Source organism: Anomaloglossus baeobatrachus, chromosome 9 (assembly GCF_048569485.1).
Source record: "Anomaloglossus baeobatrachus isolate aAnoBae1 chromosome 9, aAnoBae1.hap1, whole genome shotgun sequence".
NCBI classification, from domain to species: Eukaryota; Metazoa; Chordata; class Amphibia; order Anura; family Aromobatidae; genus Anomaloglossus; species Anomaloglossus baeobatrachus.
The window spans coordinates 41,744,784-41,767,715 of NC_134361.1; the positions used below are offsets into that span (position 1 = coordinate 41,744,784).

Genomic DNA, 22,932 nt, shown 5'->3' on the forward strand with positions numbered 1-22,932 from the left:
ACAAACTACAGCAGGGAACAGGTTTCCTAAAACCAGAAAATACCTTTTAAGTTCAGTCTTTTCAATAAGCTCCCCCTAGTGGTGAATTAGTAACATGCATTGGCCCATTTATGTCTATTGCTGAGGATTTGGAGCTTTGTATCAGATAAGGATCTGACCGCTACAAAGATTTAATAAGTGATCAGAACAGAATTTTGAACCTATTAAGGTAAAAAAAAAATACAAAAACATTTTCTGGCTGTAAATCCATTAAAAATTTAGAGTGTAAGCTCAATGGGGCAGGACGTGTGCCGTCGTCTGTAGAAATGTAGATAAATCTCTGGTTGTGTCCAGTATCCGCTATATCAGTGTCTTGTGTGGATGATGTTGTCGCTGCGACTTTTAGTTCTTCTTCCTCGCAGGCAGTAGCCATTATTGTGATCACAGACGTGCTGATAATAAAGTGATTGTGCCGGGAATTGTCTGGTCTCGTGCGGATTGATGCGTCGTGCACACACGGAACACACAAGTGATGTTAGTCCCGATCGCCAGGTCTGACCAGTAATGCAGTAACTGCAAAGAATTTAATGCTCTATGGTTGGGGAACCCACAGATTGACAGACGTAGGAGCCGGAATGGGGACCACGTAGTGATAGTGGCGATTTCCTCTGGTCCTTCATAGATGTGACCCATAGCGGGAAACGTTGTTGTTTTGTTTTTGTTTTTTTTTTTGTGTTAGCTCTGTGGATGCCCTAAAATGGGGTGCAACTAAGGAAGATTAGGGCACTCACAGTGATGAGGTCAGTAATAGGGAAAATCCACAGTCAGATCTACAACATCGACCACATCTAATGTCTGGACCTTGATGTAGGTTTTATGGGCAGCAATGAGGACACAGTAATGCAGCTGAGCGACACACATTTAAAAAATTGGCCTAATATAATGTATATATCCACTAACTCCGCAAACACCCGGCAACTTGGTTCCTGCGCCCACCCCACAATTCAGTGTTTGTACATACTATTTTTTTTTTTTTTTTAATATAATCTATATATCTGTATGTGTGTATATGTATGTGTGTGTAATATATATAATGTGTGTGTGTGTGTGTGTGTATGTCCGCTAAAGGAATCCGCACCGTCGCATTTGCAATCACAATATTTTGCACAGACGCCTCATGTGACCCTGGGAACATCGTAGACTGTTTTGACAAGAAAATGTAACCCCGCGCTTTACAGTTACTCTCCAAAAAAACATGCTTACATTAAAGTGAATGGAGCTGAAAGGTGAGGTCATTAATAGAAGCTGTGATTGGTTGCTATAGGCAACGAAGGACATTCTTAGTATAAGAAGCTTATGTGTGAGGTAATAAGATGTTGGTGGAGAAACGGATAGAGAGATAGACAGACCTGCAAACAGGGAGAGAGTCAGAGAGAGAAAGGACAGACAAAGAGAGACGGATAGAGAGAGAAAAGACAGAGTGATGGATAGAGGGATAGAGAAAGGACAGAGAGAGTGATTGATAGAGAGGGATAGAGAGAGAAAGGACAGAGTGTGATGTATAGAGAGAAAGGACAGAGAGTGATGGATAGAGAGAAAGTACAGAGAGAGATGTATAGAGAGGGATAGAGAGAGAAAGGACAGAGAGAGGACAGAGTGATGAATAGAGGGGGATAGAGAGAAAGGACAGAGAGTGATGGATAGAGAGAGAAAGGACAGAGAGTGATGGATAGAGAGAGAAAGGACAGAGAGTGATGGATAGAGTGGGATAGAGAGAGGACAGTGAATAGAGAGGGATAGAAAGGACAGAGAGTGGATAGAGAGGGATAGAGAGAGAAAGGACAGAGTGATGGATAAAGGACAGAGTGTGATGGATAGAGAGGGATAGAGAGAAAGTACAGAGAGAGTGATGGATAGAGAAAGGACAGAGAGCAAGGACAGAGTGATGGATAGAGAGGAAGGACAGAGTGAATAGAGAGGGATAGAGAGAGGACAGAGTGATGGATAAAGGACAGAGTGTGATGGATAGAGACAGGACAGAGTGATGGATAGAGGACAAAGAGAGTGATGGATAGAGAGGACAGAGATGGATAGAGAGAGACAGAGAGAGGACAGAGTGATAGAGAGGGATAGAGAGAGAAAGGACATACAGTGATGGATAGAGTGGGATAGAGAGAGAAAGGACAGAGAGGGATAGAGAAAGGACAGAGAGAGTGATGGATAGAGAGGGATAGAGAAAGGACAGAGTGATGGATAGAGAGGGATAGAGAGAGAGGACAGAGAGAGAGTGAGGGATAGAGAAAGGACAGAGTGATGGATAGAGAGGGATAGAGAAAGGACAGAGAGAGATGGATAGAGAGGGATAGAGAAAGGACAGAGAGAGATGGATAGAGAGGGATAGAGAAAGGACAGAGAGTGATGGATAGAGAGGGATAGAGAAAGGACAGAGTGATGGATAGAGAGGACAGAGTGATGGATAGAGAGGGATAGAGAGAGGACAGAGAGAGTGATGGATAGAGAGAAAGGACAGAGTGATGGATAGAGAGGGATAGAGAGAAAGGACAGAGTGATGGATAGAGAGGGATAGAGAGAGGACAGAGAGAGAGTGATGGATAGAGAGGGATAAAGGGAGAAAGGACAGAGAGTGATGGATAGAGAAAGGACAGAGAGTGATGGATAGAGAAAGGACAGAGAGCAAGGACAGAGTGATGAATAGAGGGGGACAGAGAGGAAGGACAGACTGAATAGAGAGGGATAGAGAGAGAAAGGACAGAGTGATGGATAGAGAGAAAGGACAGAGAGTGATGGATAGAGAGGGATAGAGAAAGGACAGAGTGATGGATAGAGAGGGATAGAGAGAGGACAGAGTGATGGATAGAGAGGGATAGAGAAAGGACAGAGAGTGATGGATAGAGAGGGATAGAGAGGACAGAGTGATGGATAGAGAGGACAGAGAGAGTGATGGATAGAGAGGGATATAGAGAGAAAGGACAGTGTGATGGATAGAGAGGGATAGAGAGAGAAAGGACAGAGTGATGGATAGAGAGGGATAGAGAAAGGACAGAGAGTGATGGATAGAGAGGGATAGAGAGAAAGGACAGATGGATAGAGAGAGACAGAGAAAGGACAGAGTGATAGAGAGGGATAGAGAGAGAAAGGACACAGTGATGGATAGAGTGGGATAAAAGGACAGAGAGTGATGGATAGAGTGGGATAGAGAGAGGACAGTGAATAGAGAGGGATAGAGAGAAAGTACAGAGAGAGTGATGGATAGAGAGAGAGAGGACAGAGGGATAGAGAAAGGACAGAGAGAGTGATGGATAGAGAGGGATAGAGAGAGAAAGGACAGAGTGATGGATAGAGAGGGATAGAGAGAGAGGACAGAGAGTGATGGATAGAGAGGGATAGAGAAAGGACAGAGAGAGTGATGGATAGAGAGGGATAGAGAAAGGACAGAGTGATGGATAGAGAGGGATAGAGAGAGAAAGGACAGAGTGATGGATAGAGAGGGATAGAGAGAGAAAGGACAGAGTGATGGATAGAGAGGGATAGAGAGAAAGGACAGAGTGATGGATAGAGAGGGATAGAGAGAGAAAGGACAGAGAGTGATGAATAGAGAGGGATAGAGAGAGAAAGGACAGAGAGGGAAAGTGAGTGAGAGAGTGGGACAGAGACAGAGAGTCCCTTACTATCCCAGGCAGTGCCACCTACTATAGCGAGTGTGAATATATATTTCTTGTCTTCTTCCAAGGGCCATACGCTTTACCTTTAGCCATGCGGTGGCCTGTATTTTGCAGGACGTGTCGTAGTTTTGAATGATCTCGTTTATTTTACTGTATAAGGGAGTGAAAACACAGGGAAAAATATTTAAGTGGGGGGGTGCAATTCCGCTGGTGTTCTCGGGATTGGATTTTGTTGTTACTGTTCTTTCTATGATGGGAAGCCTCCCGGTAACCCCATTCTCCCTGTTGGTATGATTGCAAAGATTCCAATTCTAAATTCTATACATAATATTTTATTTATTTATTTATTTTTTCATGATGAGAAAAGAAAGTTTACAATTTTGTATTACACTCCTACTCAATTTTTCCCATCAACTGAGCAATTTATTTCTTGCTTGTTCCCCCCCCCTTTAATTTTAATGGATGAGAAGTAGGGATGATTCTAAATAAATGTATTTTTTTTTCCTCTTAGTTCCTCTAGTGGACGTAATTCTGTGATCCATCAATCGCTTATTCTATATATGCGATTTGTAGTAAAGTTCTCATCCTGGTGAATGGGAAGCAGCGTGTGCATTGGCAAGCATTTTGTTTAAATGCTGCTATCCGGGATTCACAGCAGCATGTAAATGGGTAATGGCAGCTCTGCTCCACTCCTGTTAGAAACAGATGCCGGCTGTGTATTACTGCCAGCATCTACTGTGTGAGGATAAAGCTCCGTTCCTGGGTTCTTTCATCCTTTCCACAGTTGCAGAACCCAGCGCTGACTTACTGATACTTTCATATGGGCTAAGGGGTTATATACAGTGTGTCCACCCATATCCTGTCCACCACCATTAACGTGAGAACGGCAGCAGCTATAGGGATAGAAGTGGTGTCTAGGTATAGTAAAGTAGCCATGCGCTACGCAATGATACCACCTATAGCGCCACCTGGTGGAAAACAACAGAGTTCGCATTTTTATCTCAAAAATGGAACGAGATAGAGAAAAAAAGTGAATTACAAAGTTGTAGGGCATCATCAATTCAATACGAATCAACACCTTACATACAGAAATGCTATGATATGAAACCCATGACCCCCCCAAAACATTGAATGCTGGTCACGCATATGGCGCTCATTTAACTTTGATGCTCAAAGTGTCCCCCGTCAGCTGCAATGCACATCTGGACTCTGCACAGCATAATGTATCTTGCTGCACGTTGTGCAATATGTTAGGTGACACGTTTGCACAAGCATCTGTGATACGTGGTCGTAGGTCCTGCAATGTTGGTGGAGGGGTCGCATACACCTGCTGCTTGATGTGACCTCACAGAAAGAAGTCCAATGGGGTCAGGTCAGGTGAGCGGAGGCCACTCCACACAGCCACCATACCCAATGACTTGTAGGAAGGTCTCCATGAGGTATCGCTTCATGTCCGCAGCCTTGTGAGTTTTACACCTTCTAATCATAGCATTTCTGTATGCAAGGTGTCGATTTGTATTGAATTGATGATGCCCAAAACTTTGTAATTCACTTTTTTTCTCTCTTATTCCGTTTTTGAGATAAAAATGCAAACTCCGTTGTTTTCCACCAGGTGGTGCTATAGGTGGTTTCATTGCGTAGCACATGGCTAATTTACTATACCTAGACACCACTTCTATGCCCATAGCTGCCGCCGTTCTCAAGATAATGGCGGTGGACAGGATATGGGTGGACACACTGTATAACAGAGGACACTTGAAAATTCTCTGGATATCAGTCTTATCGCGAGAGGAGAAGAACAGGATCTTTGACAAGCTAGCATTTATCTCCTTTTTTTTTTTTTTTCCAGTGGAAAAGGTGATTTATTTTTTGAGCCCAATCTACATTAATACCTTCTGTTTGTTCACAGCTCAGTGAAAGGGCCCGAGAGCGGAAAGTGCCCGCATCTAGAATCAGCCGCATGGCAAATTTTGGGGGTAATTTTTAATTATTTATTTTTTTATTTATTAATTTATTTATTTTATAATGTGGATTATCATTTCATCCTGAACTTACCGCTTCTTCAGGCTTGGCCGTCAGTCTTGGGATTGGTGCACTGACCGAAGCAGCGAAACAGTCCCTGAGCCGAGAAAAGAAGCCAGAAGGTGAGTGATGGGCAAGAAGCTGAAATAGGGTCGGGCTCAGCTGCTGAGCCTGCTCAGGGCACACGATGTGTATGTTGCATGTCCAAATAGTATAAAGCAGCTCTTAATTTATTTTTTTTCCAGAGAATCTTCTTAAAATGTTAGAAAATCTAAAAGCCATATAGCTCTTCTGTCCTCTTCCCCAAAATACACAGGTGGTCAAAATTGTTGATCCCCCTCGTTTAATGAAAGAAAAACCCACACTGGTCACAGAAATGACTTGAATCTGACAAAAATTAATAATAAATTAAAAAAATGTATGAAAATGAACAGATGAAAGTCAGACATTGCTGCTTTTCTACCATGATTTCACTGAATTTTTTAAAAAATAAAACTCCGGGACAGAAATGATGGTGCCCCTGAAAATAACGGGACAAAAGGGACATGTTAAATCAAGGTGCATCCACTAATTAGCATCACAGGTGTCTACAATCTTGTAATCGGTCAGTGGGCCTGTATATAGGGCTACAGATACCCACTGTGCTGTTTGGTGACATGGTGTGTACCACACTCGACATAGACCAGAAGAAGCGAAGGAAAGAGTTGTCTCAGGAGGTTAGAAAGAAAATTCTAGACAAGCATATTAAAGGTTATTAAAGACCATCTCCAAGCAGCTTGATGTTCCTGTGACTACAGTTACTCATATTAATCAGAAATGTAAGATCCATGGGACTGTAGCCAACCTCCCTGGATGTGGCCGCAGGAGGAAAATTGATGACAAATCAAAGAGATGGATAATACGAATGGTAACAAGAGCCCAGAAAAACTTCTAAAGAGATTAAAGGTGAACTTCAAGCTCAAGAAAGATCTGTGTCAGATCGCACCACCCGTTGGTTTTTTGAGCCAAAGTGGACTTCATGGGAGACGACCAAGGAGGACACCATTGTTGAAAAAAAAAAAAACTAAAAAAAAGCCAAACTGGAATTTGCCAAACTACATGTTGACAAGCCACAAAGCTTCTGGGAGAATGGACAGATGAGACAAAAACACCACACACACACATACATACACATACATACACATACACACTGAAGATTTTGGGCACTCACCGCAAAATCACCTTTATCGCTTCATTGGGGGACATAGGAGCCCATGTGATAGAGATATTATATATATATATATATATATTTCTTTATCGTTCCTTTATGGGAGACCCAGACCATGGGTGTATAGCTAGCGACCTCCGGAGGACACACAAAGCACTACACTCAAACGTGTAGCTCCTCCCTCCGGGCTATATACACCCCCTGGATGACAATCTACCCAGTTCAACGCTTTGTGTTTCAGGAGGATACACACACTTTTATTTCCTCATATTTTTTTCAATTTTATTTTAATTTTTTAAAGATTTGGAAGAAAAGCGGGTCCAGTCTGGACTCCCGGCATGTCCCTTCACGCTCCACTCTGCGGGGTGCTGTTAAGGTTGATCTTCATAAGGCTGGAGCCTTCACATGCCGTGCTCCTTCGCATCCTCTGTCGAGGCTCTGTTTGAAGTGGGAGCCTCCACGGTCCTCTCTGCTTGCAGGAGGCCGGCTCCATCCACAGCCCTGTCTGGTCCCTGCTGGAAGGAGCGTTAACCCCACTCAGGGACATGGCCCTGCGTCTCAAAGCTAAGTATTGAGACGTTTTTTCAGGGGTCCCGGGTGCTTTTATTATGGGCAAGGCAGCTTCCTCGTGACTATCTGGCCGCGCCAGCAACGTCCTTGGTCGGGGGCAGGCTCTCCCACTTTGGCGACGTGTGGTTGCAACACGTCTCCGATCAGTGGGTGCGGGATATCATCACCCACGGCTACAGGATACCTTTTTCCTCCAGCCCGCCAAACAGATTTTTTCTGTCCACCCCCCCCTGCTCCAAAGCCGCCGCCTTCTCTCAGGCCGTGGCATCCCTGCAGACCAACGGTGTAATTGTTCCGGTCCCCGCCCGGGAACGGTTCAGAGGTTTCTACTCAAACCTCTTTCTAGTTCCCAAAAAGGACGGTTCCTCCCGGCCCATCCTGGATCTCAAGCTTCTCAACAAGCATGTTCAGGTGCGGCACTTTCGCATGGAATCTCAAAGATCGGTCATTGCCTCAATGACCCAGGGAGATTTTCTGGCATCCATCGACATCAGAGATGCCTATCTGCATGTGCCTATTGCGGTTTCACACCAGCGCTGGCTACGCTTTGCGATCGGAGAGGAACATTTCCAGTTCGTGGCTCTTCCCTTTGGCTTAGCCACGGCCCCCCGAGTGTTCACCAAGGTCATGGCAGCAGTGGTTGCGGTCCTGCACCTCCAGGGGTTGGCAGTGATTCCTTACCTGGACGACCTTCTAGTCAAGGCCTCATCCAGTGTAGACTGTCAGCGGAGTGTCTCGCTCACTCTCGCCACTCTAGTCCAATTCGGGTGGCTTGTCAACCTCCCCAAGTCGACTGTGACCCCGACCCAGGTACTTTTGTACCTAGGGATGCAATTCGAGACTCTGCCGGCACTTGTCAAGTTGCCCTTAGTCAAACAGCAGTCCCTTCGTGTGGCAGTGCGCTCTCTGCTGAGGCACCGCCGTCATTCCATCAGACACCTCATGCAGGTGCTGGGTCAGATGGTGGCGTCCATGGAAGCGGTTCCCTTTGCCCAGTTCCATCTGCGTCCCTTGCAGCTGGACATTCTCCGCTGTTGGGACAAGCGGATCTCTTCTTTGGACAGGCTGGTGGCTCTGTCATCACAGGCCAGGAACTCCCTTCAGTGGTGGCTTCAGCCCCTCTCCCTTTCACAGGGACGGTCCTTCCTGACTCCGTCCTGGGTGATCCTCACCACGGATGCCAGTCTCTCCGGCTGGGGAGCGGTGTTTCTCCATCACCGAGCACAGGGCACTTGGACTCCGTCCGAATCAGCCCTCCCGATCAATGTGCTGGAGATCAGAGCCGTGTTTCTAGCTCTCCTAGACTTTCACCACCTATTGGCGGGCAAGCACATTCGGGTTCAGTCGGACAACGCGACAGCGGTTGCCTACATCAATCACCAGGGCGGAACTCACAGCCGTCTGGCGATGTTGGAGGTTCAACGAATCCTCCAGTGGACGGAGGACTCAAAGTCCACCATATCCGCAGTCCACATCCCAGGCGTGGAAAACTGGGAGGCCGATTATCTCAGCCGTCAAACCGTGGACGGCGGCGAGTGGGCACTGCATCCGTCAGTGTTCAGGTCAATTTGCCGCAAGTGGGGCACTCCGGAAGTAGATCTAATGGCTTCCCGGCACAACAAGAAGGTTCCGGTTTACGTGGCTCGCTCCCACGATCCTCAAGCCTTCGCAGCAGACGCACTGGTTCAGGATTGGTCTCAGTTCAGTCTGGCCTATGTGTTTCCCCCCCTAGCGCTATTGCCCAGGGTTCTGCGCAAGATCCGAATGGAGGGCCGTCGAGTAATACTCATTGCTCCGGACTGGCCCAGGCGAGCCTGGTACCCAGACCTGCTCCGCCTGTCCGTAGGGGTGCCGTGGCATCTTCCGGACCGCCCAGACCTTCTCTCTCAAGGTCCGTTCTTCCGCCAGAATTCTGCGGCTCTCAGATTGACGGCGTGGCTCTTGAGTCCTGGATCCTGACGGCTTCAGGCATTCCCTCTGAGGTCATCTCCACCATGACTCAGGCTCGGAAGTCTTCCTCGGCTAAGATTTACCACAGGACTTTGAAAATTTTCCTGTCCTGGTGTCGCTCTTCCGGCCATGCTCCTTGGCCGTTCGCCTTGCCGACCATCCTGTCTTTTCTACAGTCGGGTCTACAGTTGGGTCTGTCCCTCAATTCACTTAAGGGACAGGTGTCGGCTTTGTCGGTATTGTTCCAGCGGCGTATCGCCCGACTGGCTCAGGTGCGCACCTTCATGCAGGGCGCATCTCACATCATTCCTCCTTACCGACGACCCTTGGATCCCTGGGACCTTAATTTGGTCCTCACGGCCTTACAGAAACCCCCTTTTGAGCCTCTCAGGGAGGTTCCTTTGTCTAGACTTTCACAGAAAGTTGTCTTTCTAGTAGCCATAACTTCTCTCAGGAGAGTTTCTGATTTGGCTGCGCTTTCTTCGGAATCCCCCTTTTTGGTGTTTCACCAAGACAAGGTGGTTCTTCGTCCGACTCCGGACTTTCTCCCTAAGGTGGTGTCTTCCTTCCACCTTAACCAGGACATTTCATTGCCCTCTTTTTGTCCGGCCCCTGTGCATCGCTTTGAGAAGGCGTTGCACACCTTAGATTTGGTGCGGGCGCTCCGAATCTATGTGTCTCGCACCGCCGTTTTTCGGCGGTGCACCTCACTTTTTGTGCTAACCACGGGTCAGCGCAAGGGCCTTTCGGCGTCTAAACCGACCTTGGCTCGTTGGGTTAGGTCGGCTATCGCCGATGCCTACCAATCTTCTCAGGTGCCTCCCCCGTCGGGGATTAAGGCGCACTCGACCAGAGCTGTCGGTGCCTCCTGGGCTTTCAGGCACCAGGCTACGGCTCAGCAGGTGTGTCAGGCTGCCACTTGGTCCAGTCTGCACACTTTTTCTAAGCACTACCAAGTGCATGCTCATGCTTCGGCAGATGCGAGCTTGGGCAGACGCATCCTTCAGGCGGCTGTCGCCCATTTGTGAAGTTAGGTTTTGCCTACTTCTCCGTTTCGTTTATTTCCCACCCATGGACTGCTTTGGAACGTCCCATGGTCTGGGTCTCCCATAAAGGAACGATAAAGAAAAGGAGAATTTTGTTTACTTACCGTAAATTCTTTTTCTTATAGTTCCGACATGGGAGACCCAGCTCCCTCCCTGTTGCCTGCTGGCAGTTTTTTTGTTCCGTGTGCTTCACGGCTGTTGTTAGTAGACAGAGTGCTGGTTTTGCCGAGTTTTACTCTATCTCTACTTATGGGTGGATGTCCTCCTTCAGCTTTTGCACTGAACTGGGTAGATTGTCATCCAGGGGGTGTATATAGCCCGGAGGGAGGAGCTACACGTTTGAGTGTAGTGCTTTGTGTGTCCTCCGGAGGTCGCTAGCTATACACCCATGGTCTGGGTCTCCCATGTCGCAACTATAAGAAAAAGAATTTACGGTAAGTAAACAAAATTCTCCTTATATATATATATATATTTTTATATATTATATACAGTTAGGTCCAGTAATATTTGGACAGTGACACAAGTTTTGTTATTTTAGCTGTTTACAAAAACATGTTCAGAGATACAATTATATATATAATATGGGCTGAAAGTGCACACTCTCAGCTGCAATATGAGAGTTTTCACATCCAAATCGGAGAAAGGGTTTAGGAATCATAGCTCTGTAATGCATAGCCTCCTCTTTTTCAAGGGACCAAAAGTAATTGGACAAGGGACTCTAAGGGCTGCAATTAACTCTGAAGGCGTCTCCCTCGTTAACCTGTAATCAATGAAGTAGTTAAAAGGTCTGGGGTTGATTACAGGTGTGTGGTTTTGCATTTGGAAGCTGTTGCTGTGACCAGACAACATGCGGTCTAAGGAACTCTCAATTGAGGTGAAGCAGAACATCCTGAGGCTGAAAAAAAAAGAAAAAATCCATCAGAGAGATAGCAGACATGCTTGGAGTAGCAAAATCAACAGTCGGGTACATTCTGAGAAAAAAGGAATTGACTGGTGAGCTTGGGAACTCAAAAAGGCCTGGGCGTCCACGGATGACAACAGTGGTGGATGATCGCCGCATACTTTCTTTGGTGAAGAAGAACCCGTTCACAACATCAACTGAAGTCCAGAACACTCTCAGTGAAGTAGGTGTATCTGTCTCTAAGTCAACAGTAAAGAGAAGACTCCATGAAAGTAAATACAAAGGGTTCACATCTAGATGCAAACCATTCATCAATTCCAAAAATAGACAGGCCAGAGTTACATTTGCTGAAAAACACCTCATGAAGCCAGCTCAGTTCTGGAAAAGTATTCTATGGACAGATGAGACAAAGATCAACCTGTACCAGAATGATGGGAAGAAAAAAGTTTGGAGAAGAAAGGGAACGGCACATGATCCAAGGCACACCACATCCTCTGTAAAACATGGTGGAGGCAACGTGATGGCATGGACATGCATGGCTTTCAATGGCACTGGGTCACTTGTGTTTATTGATGACATAACAGCAGACAAGAGTAGCCGGATGAATTCTGAAGTGTACTGGGATATACTTTCAGCCCAGATTCAGCCAAATGCCGCAAAGTTGATCGGACGGCGCTTCATAGTACAGATGGACAATGACCCCAAGCATACAGCCAAAGCTACCCAGGAGTTCATGAGTGCAAAAAAGTGGAACATTCTGCAATGGCCAAGTCAATCACCAGATCTTAACCCAATTGAGCATGCATTTCACTTGCTCAAATCCAGACTTAAGACGGAAAGACCCACAAACAAGCAAGACCTGAAGGCTGCGGCTGTAAAGGCCTGGCAAAGCATTAAGAAGGAGGAAACCCAGCGTTTGGTGATGTCCATGGGTTCCAGACTTAAGGCAGTGATTGCCTCCAAAGGATTCGCAACAAAATATTGAAAATAAAAATATTTTGTTTGGGTTTGGTTTATTTGTCCAATTACTTTTGACCTCCTAAAATGTGGAGTGTTTGTAAAGAAATGTGACAATTCCTACAATTTCTATCAGATATTTTTGTTCAAACCTTCAAATTAAACGTTACAATCTGCACTTGAATTCTGTTGTAGAGGTTTCATTTCAAATCCAATGTGGTGGCATGCAGAGCCCAACTCGCTAAAATTGTGTCACTGTCCAAATATTACTGGACCTAACTGTGTGTGTGTGTGTGTGTGTGTGTGTATATATATATATATATATATATATATATATATATATATATATATATATATATATATATATATATATATATATATATATATATATATATATATATATATATATATATATATATATATATATATTACAGTGCAGACCAAAAGTTTGGACACACCTTCTCATTCAATGAGTTTATTTTCTGGACTCTGAAAATTGTAGATTCACATTGAAGGCATCAAAACTATGAATGAAAACATGTTGATTGAAATACTTAAAGTGTGAAAAAACAGAAAATATGTCTTATATTCTAGGTTCTTCAAAGTAGCCACCTTTTGCTTTGATTACTGGTTTGCACACTCTTGGCATTCTCTTGATGAGCTTCAAGAAGTAGTCACCGGAAATGGTTTTCCAACAGTCTTGAAGGAGTTCCCAGAGATGCTTAGCACTTGTTGGCCCTTTTGCCTTCACTCTGCGGTCCAGCTCACCCCAAACCATCTCGATTGGGTTCAGGTCTGGTGACTGTGGAGGCCAGGTCATCTGGCGTAGCACCCCATCACTCTCCTTCTTAGTCATATAGCCCTTACACAGCCTGGAGGTGTGTTTGGGGTCATTGTCCAGTTGAAAATTAAATGATGGTCCAACTAAACGCAAACCGGATGGAATAGCACGCCGCTGCAAGATGCTGTGGTAGCCATGCTGGTTCTGTATGCCTTCAAGTTTGTATAAATCCCCAACAGTGTCACCAGCAAAGCCCCCCCACACCATCACACCTCCTCCTCCATGCTTCACGGTGGGAACCAGCCATGCAGAGTCCATCCGTTCACCTTTTCTGCGTCACACAAAGACACAGTGGTTGGATCCAAAGATCTCAAATTTGGACTCCTCAGACCAAAGCACAGATTTCCACTGGTCTAATGTCCATTCATTGTGTTCTTTAGCCCAAACAAGTCTCTTCTGCTTGTTGCCTGTCCTTAGCAGTGGTTTCCTAGCAGCTATTTTACCATGAAGGCTGCTGCACAAAGTCTCCTCTTAACAGTTGTTCTAGAGATGTGTCGGCTGCTAGAACTCTGTGTGGCATTGACCTGGTCTCTAATCTGAGCTGCTGTTAACCTGCGATTTCTGAGGCTGGTGACTCTGATAAACTTATCCTCTACAGCAGAGGTGACTCTTGGTCTTCCTTTCCTGGGGTGGTCCTCATGTGAGCCAGTTTCTTTGTAGCGTTTGATGGTTTTTGCCACTGCACTTGGGGACACTTTCAAAGTTTTCTAAATTTTTCGGACTGACTGACCTTCATTTCTTCATTTCTTAAAGTAATGATGGCCACTCGTTTTTCTTTACTTAGCTGCTTTTTTTCTTGCCATAATACAAATTCTAACAGTCTATTCAGTAGGACTATCAGCTGTGTATCCACCAGACTTCTACACAACACAACTGATGGTCCCAACCCCATTTATAAGGCAAGAAATCCCACTTATTAAACCTGACAGGGCACACCTGTGAAGTGAAAACCATTTCCGGTGACTACCTCGTGAAGCTCATCAAGAGAATGCCAAGAGTGTGCAAAGCAGTAATCAAAGCAAAAGGTGGCTACTTTGAAGAACCTAGAATATAAGACATATTTTCAGTTGTTTCACACTATTTTAAGTATTTCATTCCACATGTGGTAATTCATAGTTTTGATGCCTTCAATGTGAATCTACAATTTTCAGAGTCATGAAAATAAAGAAAACTTTTTGAATGAGAAGGTGTGCCCAAACTTTTGGTCTGTACTGTGTATGTGTATATATGTATGCATGTGTTTGTGTATGTATGTTTATATATATATATATATATATATATATATATATATATATATATATATATATATATATATATATATATATATATATATATATATATATATATATATATATATATATATATATATATATATATATATATATATATATATTTAGGTTTTTTTTTTTGTTTTTTGTTTTTTTTTCTTTGAAAGCAGTTAATTCCTGGTCCCTAACCTCTTAATGTCCACTTCAAAGACTAACAGCAGCGTCTAAGAGATTAAACTATGTCGATTGGTATATAACACCCCCAGTGTCTGTGCTATGCTGAGCAGGCTCAGGCCTTGAACCTGCTCCATACAGTGATTATTCACATCCGCTATAAATGATTGACACTGAGGTTTTACATTTGTGTGCTGTAAAGGGAATCTTTCACCAGTTTTTTGCTCTGATTCTGATTCCAGCGATGTGTCACTTACTGAGCTGTTTGCTGTCATGTTGATAAAATCACTGTTTTCTCTGCTGCAGATCTAACAGTTATACAGAACTCATGAATATGCTGGACTACCTGCAGCATGCCACGTAGTCCTGTAATGATAATCTCCTGCTGATTAAACAGTGATTGTATCAAAACTACACTAAGCAGCTCAGTAAGTGACACATCGCCGGAATCAGGATCTCTGCCCCTATATTATGCTGCTTTCAGATTAGGTGGCAAAAACCTAGTGACAGATTCCCTTTAGAATTCTAAAAAAAACGTACCTTATCCCCCTATTGCAGATGGAGAAATGTTGCATAAGCTCTGATTTAATATCACGTTTTTGTTTTGTTTATTTTTTACAATTTCTTCTTCAGATCTTACTGTGATGGAAGCAAATTCGTTCATGAATGAAGCCAATGCTGAGAGAATTGTAGACACGCTGTGCAAAGTCCGGGGCGCAGCACTGAAGATCGGGCAGATGCTGAGTATTCAAGGTGATTAGATGAGGATTTCTGGAAAGCTGCGTGCACCGGAGGGTGGTTTTTTGGTTGTTTTTTTTTTTATCTTATTTTTTTTTTTTTTGTTTTCTTTGCACAATAATATATATATATAATTAGTACAAAAATATTATATATTATATATAATATAATAATTATTTTTAGATAGATTTTCTGCAAATATTTCTGACTGCCTTTCTTTTAATTTTTATTATAGGAAGGATATTTATTATTTTTTTAATTTATTGTTTTTATATACATTCTGTAGTATTGTGTTCCTATTGATAACATATTGCATCATTGCAGATAACAGCTTCCTCAGTCCGCAGCTGCAGAAGATCTTTGAGCGGGTGAGACAGAGCGCAGACTTCATGCCTTCCTGGCAGATGGCGGTGAGTGCCTCCGTGTTTCTTACCGATCTCTGCCGCCATCTGGTGGGCCACCGGTGAAATTACAAGTACAGATATTACCCCCACAGAAAGTGCTGGAGGAGGAGCTGGGCCCTGATTGGAGGGAGAAGCTGTCGTACTTTGAAGATAAACCTTTTGCAGCCGCCTCTATCGGTCAGGTGCATCTGGCCCGGCTGCTGGACGGCCGGGAAGTGGCTATGAAGATCCAGGTCAGATTCCGTTGTTTTGAACTTCTATATTTGGATTATTATTTATTTTATTTTAAAAAGTTTGGTAAATGGGTATTTTTCTAAAATAAAAAAAATATTCATTATTTATTTATTATTTATCATTCATTATTATTTAAAGGGAACCTGTCAGGTGCAATATGCACCCAGAACCACGAGCAGTTCTGGGTGTATATTGCTAATCCCTGCCTAACCGTCCCTGTATACACTAGCATAGATAAAGAGATCTTTAGAAAAAGTATTTCTAAAGATCCTTTATGATATGCTAATGAGCGCAGGGACTAGTCCCCTGGGCGTTGCTTCCCTTGCTCATTAGCCCAATTAGCATGTTAGTACGCCCCTTTGGGTTCCTGTGGGTGTGCTATCATGCTAATGAATGTGCAGCGTCAGAGGATGATCTCACTCACCTCTCCACCGCCATCGCCGCCCGACACTGGATTTCGGCACGTGACCCCGGAGTTTGGGTCATACACACTATGTTCACAAAGCTAATAATCTTGGAATAGTCTCAAAGCCAATTAACGTACCTTACATATCCCTATAAAACATTTCTTTATTCAATTAAAATCACCCGGGTAGACAGATAAATACCAAAAAATACCAAAAAAATAAGGGGGACACAATGTGATGGGAGGTAGCCGTAAACCCTCTGAGGCTGGGGCAGTAGGGTAAGTGCCAATTAATATTGGATTATCATTTCCCTATTAATTCCCTGTTATGGCCCCTGCCTACCAACGGAGGGTATGACACCCTAACTTATCTGGGCGCCCCCGTTCCACGTCGGCTCCCCCTCACTGGCATTAATTGAATTAATAAATAAATGTTATATAGGGATATGTCATGTGCACTATGAAGCCGGGTGTCCACTTCCGGGGTCAAACTGAAGTAGTGCACATGACCCAAACTCCAGGATCAAGCGCAGAGCCGGAATCCAGTGTCTGACGCGATGGCGGCGGAGAGGTGAGTGACATCATCCTCTGACGCTGCATATTCATTAGCATGTTACAGGGGTGTACTAACATGCTAATGGAGCCGACGAGCAATGGAAGCAACACCCAGAGGACTAGTCCCTACGCTCATTAGCATATGATAAAAGATCTTAAGAAATCCTTTTTTTTAAAGATCTCTTTATCTATGCTAGTGTATACAGGGACGGTTAGGCAGGGATTAGTAATATACACCCAGAACTGCTCGTGGACAAGTTCACTTTAATATGTCCTATCCAGTCACTGACCGCTGCTGAGGCCAGAGCAATTTTGGGCAGAACAGATTTGAAAAGTAAATTTTATGTACTTTGTTTTTCAGATTATAAGATGCACTTTTCCACCCCTAAAATAGAAGGGGGTGTAATGGAGGTGCGTCTTTATAGGCTGAATGTAGTTTTCTAGGGTGGAGTGGGGGGGGTCACAGGACGCAGGGCTACCGCTGCAGGAAGCCGGCACTGCTGCGGGCCCTGGTCTTGAAGGAGTGGGTGTACTGGCGGCACGGTGGCTCAGTGGTTAGCACTGTACGGAGGCTCAGTGGTTAGCACTGCAGCCTTGCAGCGCTGGGGTCCTGGGTTCAAATCCCACCAAGGACACCATCTGCAAGGAGTCTGTATGTTCTCCCCGTGTTTGCGTGGGTTTCCTCCGGGTACTCCGGTTTTCTCCCGCACTCCAAAGACATACAGATAGAGAATTTAGATTGTGAGCCCCAATGGGTACAGTGTTGCCAATGTATGTAAAGCGCTGTGGAATTAATAGCACTATATAAATGAACAAAATTAGTAAATTATTATTATTATTATTATTATTATTATTATTACTGGTGGTGTAAGGTAGGCACCATTAATCTGTCAGAGAGCTGAGCTATCAATCTGCGCATGCGTCGCCTTCGCTGGCGGGTCAATGGTGTCTGCCCTGTGCTGTGACACCCCCTCCTACCAGCATTGCCCCACTTGTGCCGACACCAGAATTCTGTGACCTTGTGCCCCCCCCCCCCTCTTCTCCCCCCACCTGGTAAGCTACAGTCAGCCTATAAGACTGCAAAACTGACCCCCATTTTAACATTTAAATTTTTTTTTCTATTTTCCTCCTCCAAATTTTAGGTTGCATCTTCTAGTCTGAGAAATGTTTGGGTTTTTTTAGTACTTTTTGCATCATTGTAAAAAATATAGAAAAATCCCTTTTTAAGGTGAGAAGAGAGTTTTACATGGATGTTAAAGGCGTTTTCCAGGCTCCAAATGAAATTTTACAAGATGGCTTGAAAAGTAACAAAATCCGCTCTAGTGGTTGCTTTTGTCTGTCACTTGACCGCCACATTTCGTCATAGGATGCGCCTCTGATCTCGCACTGTTGTAGTCACCTGACCGCTGCAGCTAATCACCTGCTACAGTGGTCAGGTGAGCAAAGAATGGGCTTCAATAAATCACAAAAGAATGGGACAATATCACTTCCACTTTAGTGGTCACCACCGACCTCCCGGCTTCCCAGCAGTGGTTGAGAGATCGACGGGAACTACGTTTTTTGGTGTTTTTTTTGTAGCTTTACTCCATTTTTCGCCTCCGTTGATCCGGTGTGTGTATTGCTGCCTGGTTTAGTGCGGATATTTCCTCCGTGGTGTATGATCCACATTGTGTGTTCTTCTTGCAGTATCCTGGGATTGCTCAGAGTATTAGGAGTGATGTGGAGAACCTGCTGTCCATTCTGAAAATGAGCGTAGTCATCCCGGACGGTAAGAAGCCGACCACAATCCTTTATGTCTCCTCTAAAAAATGTTTAATTGGTCACTGACAATTCAATGATCTTAACCTCATCTGATGAACGACGCAGCGATTGGTAAAATTGTAAAATTCTTTGTTTTGGCCCAAAAAGATGACTCCAGAATGCTGTTTTCTCTTCTGTGTAACTTGTGGTCCTTTGTGAAGTGATATCAGTCTCTAGTAGCAAAGAAACAGCGATGGATTACAGCTAATAGGCGCCAGTCTTTGTCGCTTTGCCGGGGAGGGAGTGAGGGCGGTGGGCCCGGTCACTGCCGGGGAGGGAGTGAGGGCGGTGGGCCCGGTCGCTCTGCCGGGGAGGGAGTGAGGGCGGTGGGCCTGGTCGCTCTGCCGGGGAGGGAGTGAGGGCGGTGGGACTGGTCGCTCTGCCGGGGAGGGAGTGAGGGCGGTGGGCCTGGTCGCTCTGCCGGGGAGGGAGTGAGGGCGGTGGGCCCGGTCGCTCTGCCGGGGAGGGAGTGAGGGCGGTGGGCCCGGTCGCTCTGCCGGGGAGGGAGTGAGGGCGGTGGGCCCGGTCACTGCCGGGGAGGGAGTGAGGGCGGTGGGCCCGGTCACTGCCGGGGAGGGAGTGAGGGCGGTGGGCCCGGTCACTGCCGGGGAGGGAGTGAGGGCGGTGGGCCCGGTCACTCTGCTGGGGAGTGAGTGAGGGCGGTGGGCCTGGTCGCTCTGCCGGGGAGGGAGTGAGGGCGGTGGGCCCGGTCGCTCTGCCGGGGAGGGAGTGAGGGCGGTGGGCCTGGTCGCTCTGCCGGGTAGAGAGTGAGGGCGGTGGGCCCGGTCACTCTGCTGGGGAGGGAGTGAGGGCGGTGGGCCCGGTCTCTCTGCCAGGGAGGGAGTGAGGGCGGTGGGCCCGGTCACTCTGCTGGGGAGTGAGTGAGGGCGGTGGGCCTGGTCTCTCTGCCGGGGAGCGAGTGAGGGTGGTGGGCCCGGTCGCTCTTCTCTTGTTCTATCTATCATACTGCAGGTGCAATGCATGTTGGGGAAGCGTGAGAACGTTCTTGCACCTATTGTGCTGTCAGATTTCCGCTGATCAGTAATCACCCACTGGCTAGATTGCAAATTACACAGCACGAGAATCAGGATCGTTCTTATAGCTCCATATTTCGGCTGATGTGTGGACTCTCCCGGCCTATTAACCATTTCCTTCAGCCCATAATCACTTATCCAATGTTTTTTTTGTTTTGTTTTTTGCAGGTTTATTTCCCGAAAACAGCGTCCAAGTCCTACAGAAAGAACTGGCCTGGGAATGTGACTACTTACGAGAAGCCAAGTGTGCCAAGACGTTCAGGTAGTGCAGCAATCACTGTTTGTTTCCTAGTGAGAATTTAGAGAAATGGTGAAGGGTTAAAAAAAAAAAAAAAAACTTCCAGCAAAAAATGTAATAAAAAACATTAGTGAACTGTCGATCCCTTGGAGCCGGTGATCTGCTGAAATCTTTGCTGCTGGGAAGTAAAGAATCACTGTCCAAAGCGGTGATCCCAGGAAAGCCATCACATGAAGTCCATGCAAACTGCAGAGTACTGGGAGGGCTCTAGAGAAGAAGCGGAGCACACTGTATGGTGAGGGATATTTTCCGCTGCTCTTCTAAAGCTTTGTACATATGTTTTCTCCATGACTTCTAGGAATCTCCTGAGCAATGATCGCTTCTTCAACGTCCCACAAGTGATTGATGATCTGACGACCAGGAGGGTCCTGACTATGGAGCTGGTGTCTGGAGTGCCCCTCGACCACTGTGCAGAGATGGAGCAGGAGACCCGCAACCAGGTCAGAGGGGGCAGATAATAAGATCCTGATGGTAAAACACGTTATCACAGCAAGCAGAGGAGAGCGAGGTTCATCTCTTTACAAGCTTCTTTGGCTGCCCCCAATAATGCAGAAACAAAACCTACTTTATCCAGTTTTCATATATGATATAGATTTATTTATAATACTTATATCAGTAATTTTGCTTTTTTATGCACTAGGCCCCCAATATTAGACACCTACTTTTTGTTCTGTACAAAAGGCTTTTCAGCATTATCATTATCAGCAGGATTACAATAAAAGGAAACACTCTATATACAATAGATTACACAGAATCCACCATTCACAATAGGGGATGTCACAGCTCACCTCCTCCACCCTCTGTACGACTGATTAACAACTCTATGTACAGTAGATAACACAGGATCAACGATTCACAATAAGAGATCACAGCTCACCTCAGCCTCCTCCTGTAAAATGACTAATGACCTTTCTATATACAGTTGTTAACACATGATCCACCATTCACAATAGGTGATGTCACAGCTCCCCTCCTCTTCCTTATCTTCAATGACTGTTAACACCTCTATATACAGTATATAACAGAGAATCCACCATTCATAGGTGGTGACATCACAGCTGATTTTTTTTCTCCTGTACTGTACTAATAACACAAGATCCACCATTCACAATAGATGTCACAGTTCACCTTCTCCCCCTCATGTGCAATGATTGGTAAAATTTCTATATACAGTAAATAATGCAGAATTCACTATCCACCATCGGTGATGTCACAGCTCACCTCCTCCTTTTGTAGAATGACTGACGCCTGTATATACAGTAGATAACACAGGATTTACGATTCACCATCAGTGATGTCACAGCTCACCTACTCCTCCTCCTCCCCTTCCTGTAAAATGACTGATAACACAGGATCCACCATTCACAATAGATGTCACAGCTCACCTTTTCCTCCTCCTGTGAAATGATTGAAAACATTTCTATATACAGTAGATAACCCAGAATCCACTATTCACCATTGGTGATGTCACAGCTCACCTCCTCCTCCTGTACAATGACTGATAACGCCTGTATATATACAGTAGATAACACAGGGGATGTCACAGCTCACCTCCTCCTCTGTAGAATGACTGAGCACGCCAATATATACAGTAGATAACAGAAGATCCACTATTTACGACAGGTGAAGTCAAGTCTCAATCACGGTCACAGTCAATCACTGGTGGCTGGAGCGCTGGGACCCCACCAATCGCCAGAATGGGGCTCTTTGATCCCCGTTGACCAATTGACTGCCGCTCAGTTTATTCTCGGTGCTTCTGCTGCAGCGCTGCTCTCTGCTTTGTCCAGGAGGCCGAGCAGGGGTTCATCTGGCGCATAAATGAGCCCCATTCTGGCGATCGATGGGTGTCCTAGCTAGTAAAGGACGCAGACAGACGGGGGCCCCTGTACAAGCATGATATATCCCTTTGCAGTCAAGTATCTCATAATACACATATTTCGTGCTTTGGAGGTGGTAGTGGCCCCCTTACATCTTTGGCCCCTATTATGCGGCTGCACAGGCTGCATCAATGGTATCCTGATGAAAAAATACCTGGATACCTGCATACAGACTATAGATGTTTCCTCATGGTGGATCCTGCTCCGCTCTAACATGGATCTCTGCCTTTCAGATCTCGCACAGCATCCTGCGGCTCTGCTTACAGGAGGTCTTTCAATTCCGCTTCATGCAAACTGACCCCAACTGGTCCAACTTTTTCTACGACTGCGAGAAAGACAAAGTAAGAATGACCGAATGACCGCTGCGTCCGGTGATCTGAAGGGAAGACATGAGTTTTTTGGGGTTTTTGTTATTATCATTTTTTTTTTTTTTTTTTACCTATCACTACCTTTTGCTTTTAATTGTCCCAGTGAACCCAAAATGAAAAAAGTCTTGATTCACCATTTGCAAATATATATATATATATATATATATAGATATATATATATATATATATATATATATATATCTATATATATATATATATATATATCTATATATATAATTGCCTTATTCTGTCTGTCTGTCTGTCATGCTCCAAAATTGTGTCACCGTGACATGTCCTTACGGTGACACAAAGCTGATTGGCCGCTGGGCTCGCCATGGCCCCGCCCCCCCACACGGATTGGCCTCTCGCCCCGGCTCTCTGCAGGCCCCGCCCCCCTCACGCAATGCACGCTCGCTCTGGCCCAACTGACACGGAGCTCCGATTCCCAGGTGAGTACACACACACATCAGATCACACTCACTCTCACACTCACTCTCACACACACCTCACACATCACAACATGCTGGGATATCGCTTGCTTCTACACCGGCTCCGTCAGGATCCCAGCAGCGCCACACATAACCTTGCGATGCTGGGATCTTGACGGAGGCCGTGAAAGC

The 22,932-nt window shown here is 45.4% G+C and overlaps 1 protein-coding gene across 1 annotated transcript in view; it reads left to right on the forward strand.

Annotated features, from left to right (window-relative positions):
* The window catches only part of COQ8B (coenzyme Q8B), a 67,980-nt gene that overhangs the window by 9,440 nt on the left and 35,608 nt on the right, over positions 1-22,932 (forward strand). The window contains exons 5-13 of the mRNA XM_075323641.1: positions 5,572-5,638; positions 5,729-5,806; positions 15,232-15,351; positions 15,661-15,746; positions 15,833-15,973; positions 18,622-18,703; positions 19,938-20,031; positions 20,366-20,507; positions 22,178-22,285. Of these exons, the coding sequence (XP_075179756.1) occupies positions 5,572-5,638; positions 5,729-5,806; positions 15,232-15,351; positions 15,661-15,746; positions 15,833-15,973; positions 18,622-18,703; positions 19,938-20,031; positions 20,366-20,507; positions 22,178-22,285 (918 nt within the window). The remainder of the gene's footprint in view (positions 1-5,571; positions 5,639-5,728; positions 5,807-15,231; positions 15,352-15,660; positions 15,747-15,832; positions 15,974-18,621; positions 18,704-19,937; positions 20,032-20,365; positions 20,508-22,177; positions 22,286-22,932) is intronic.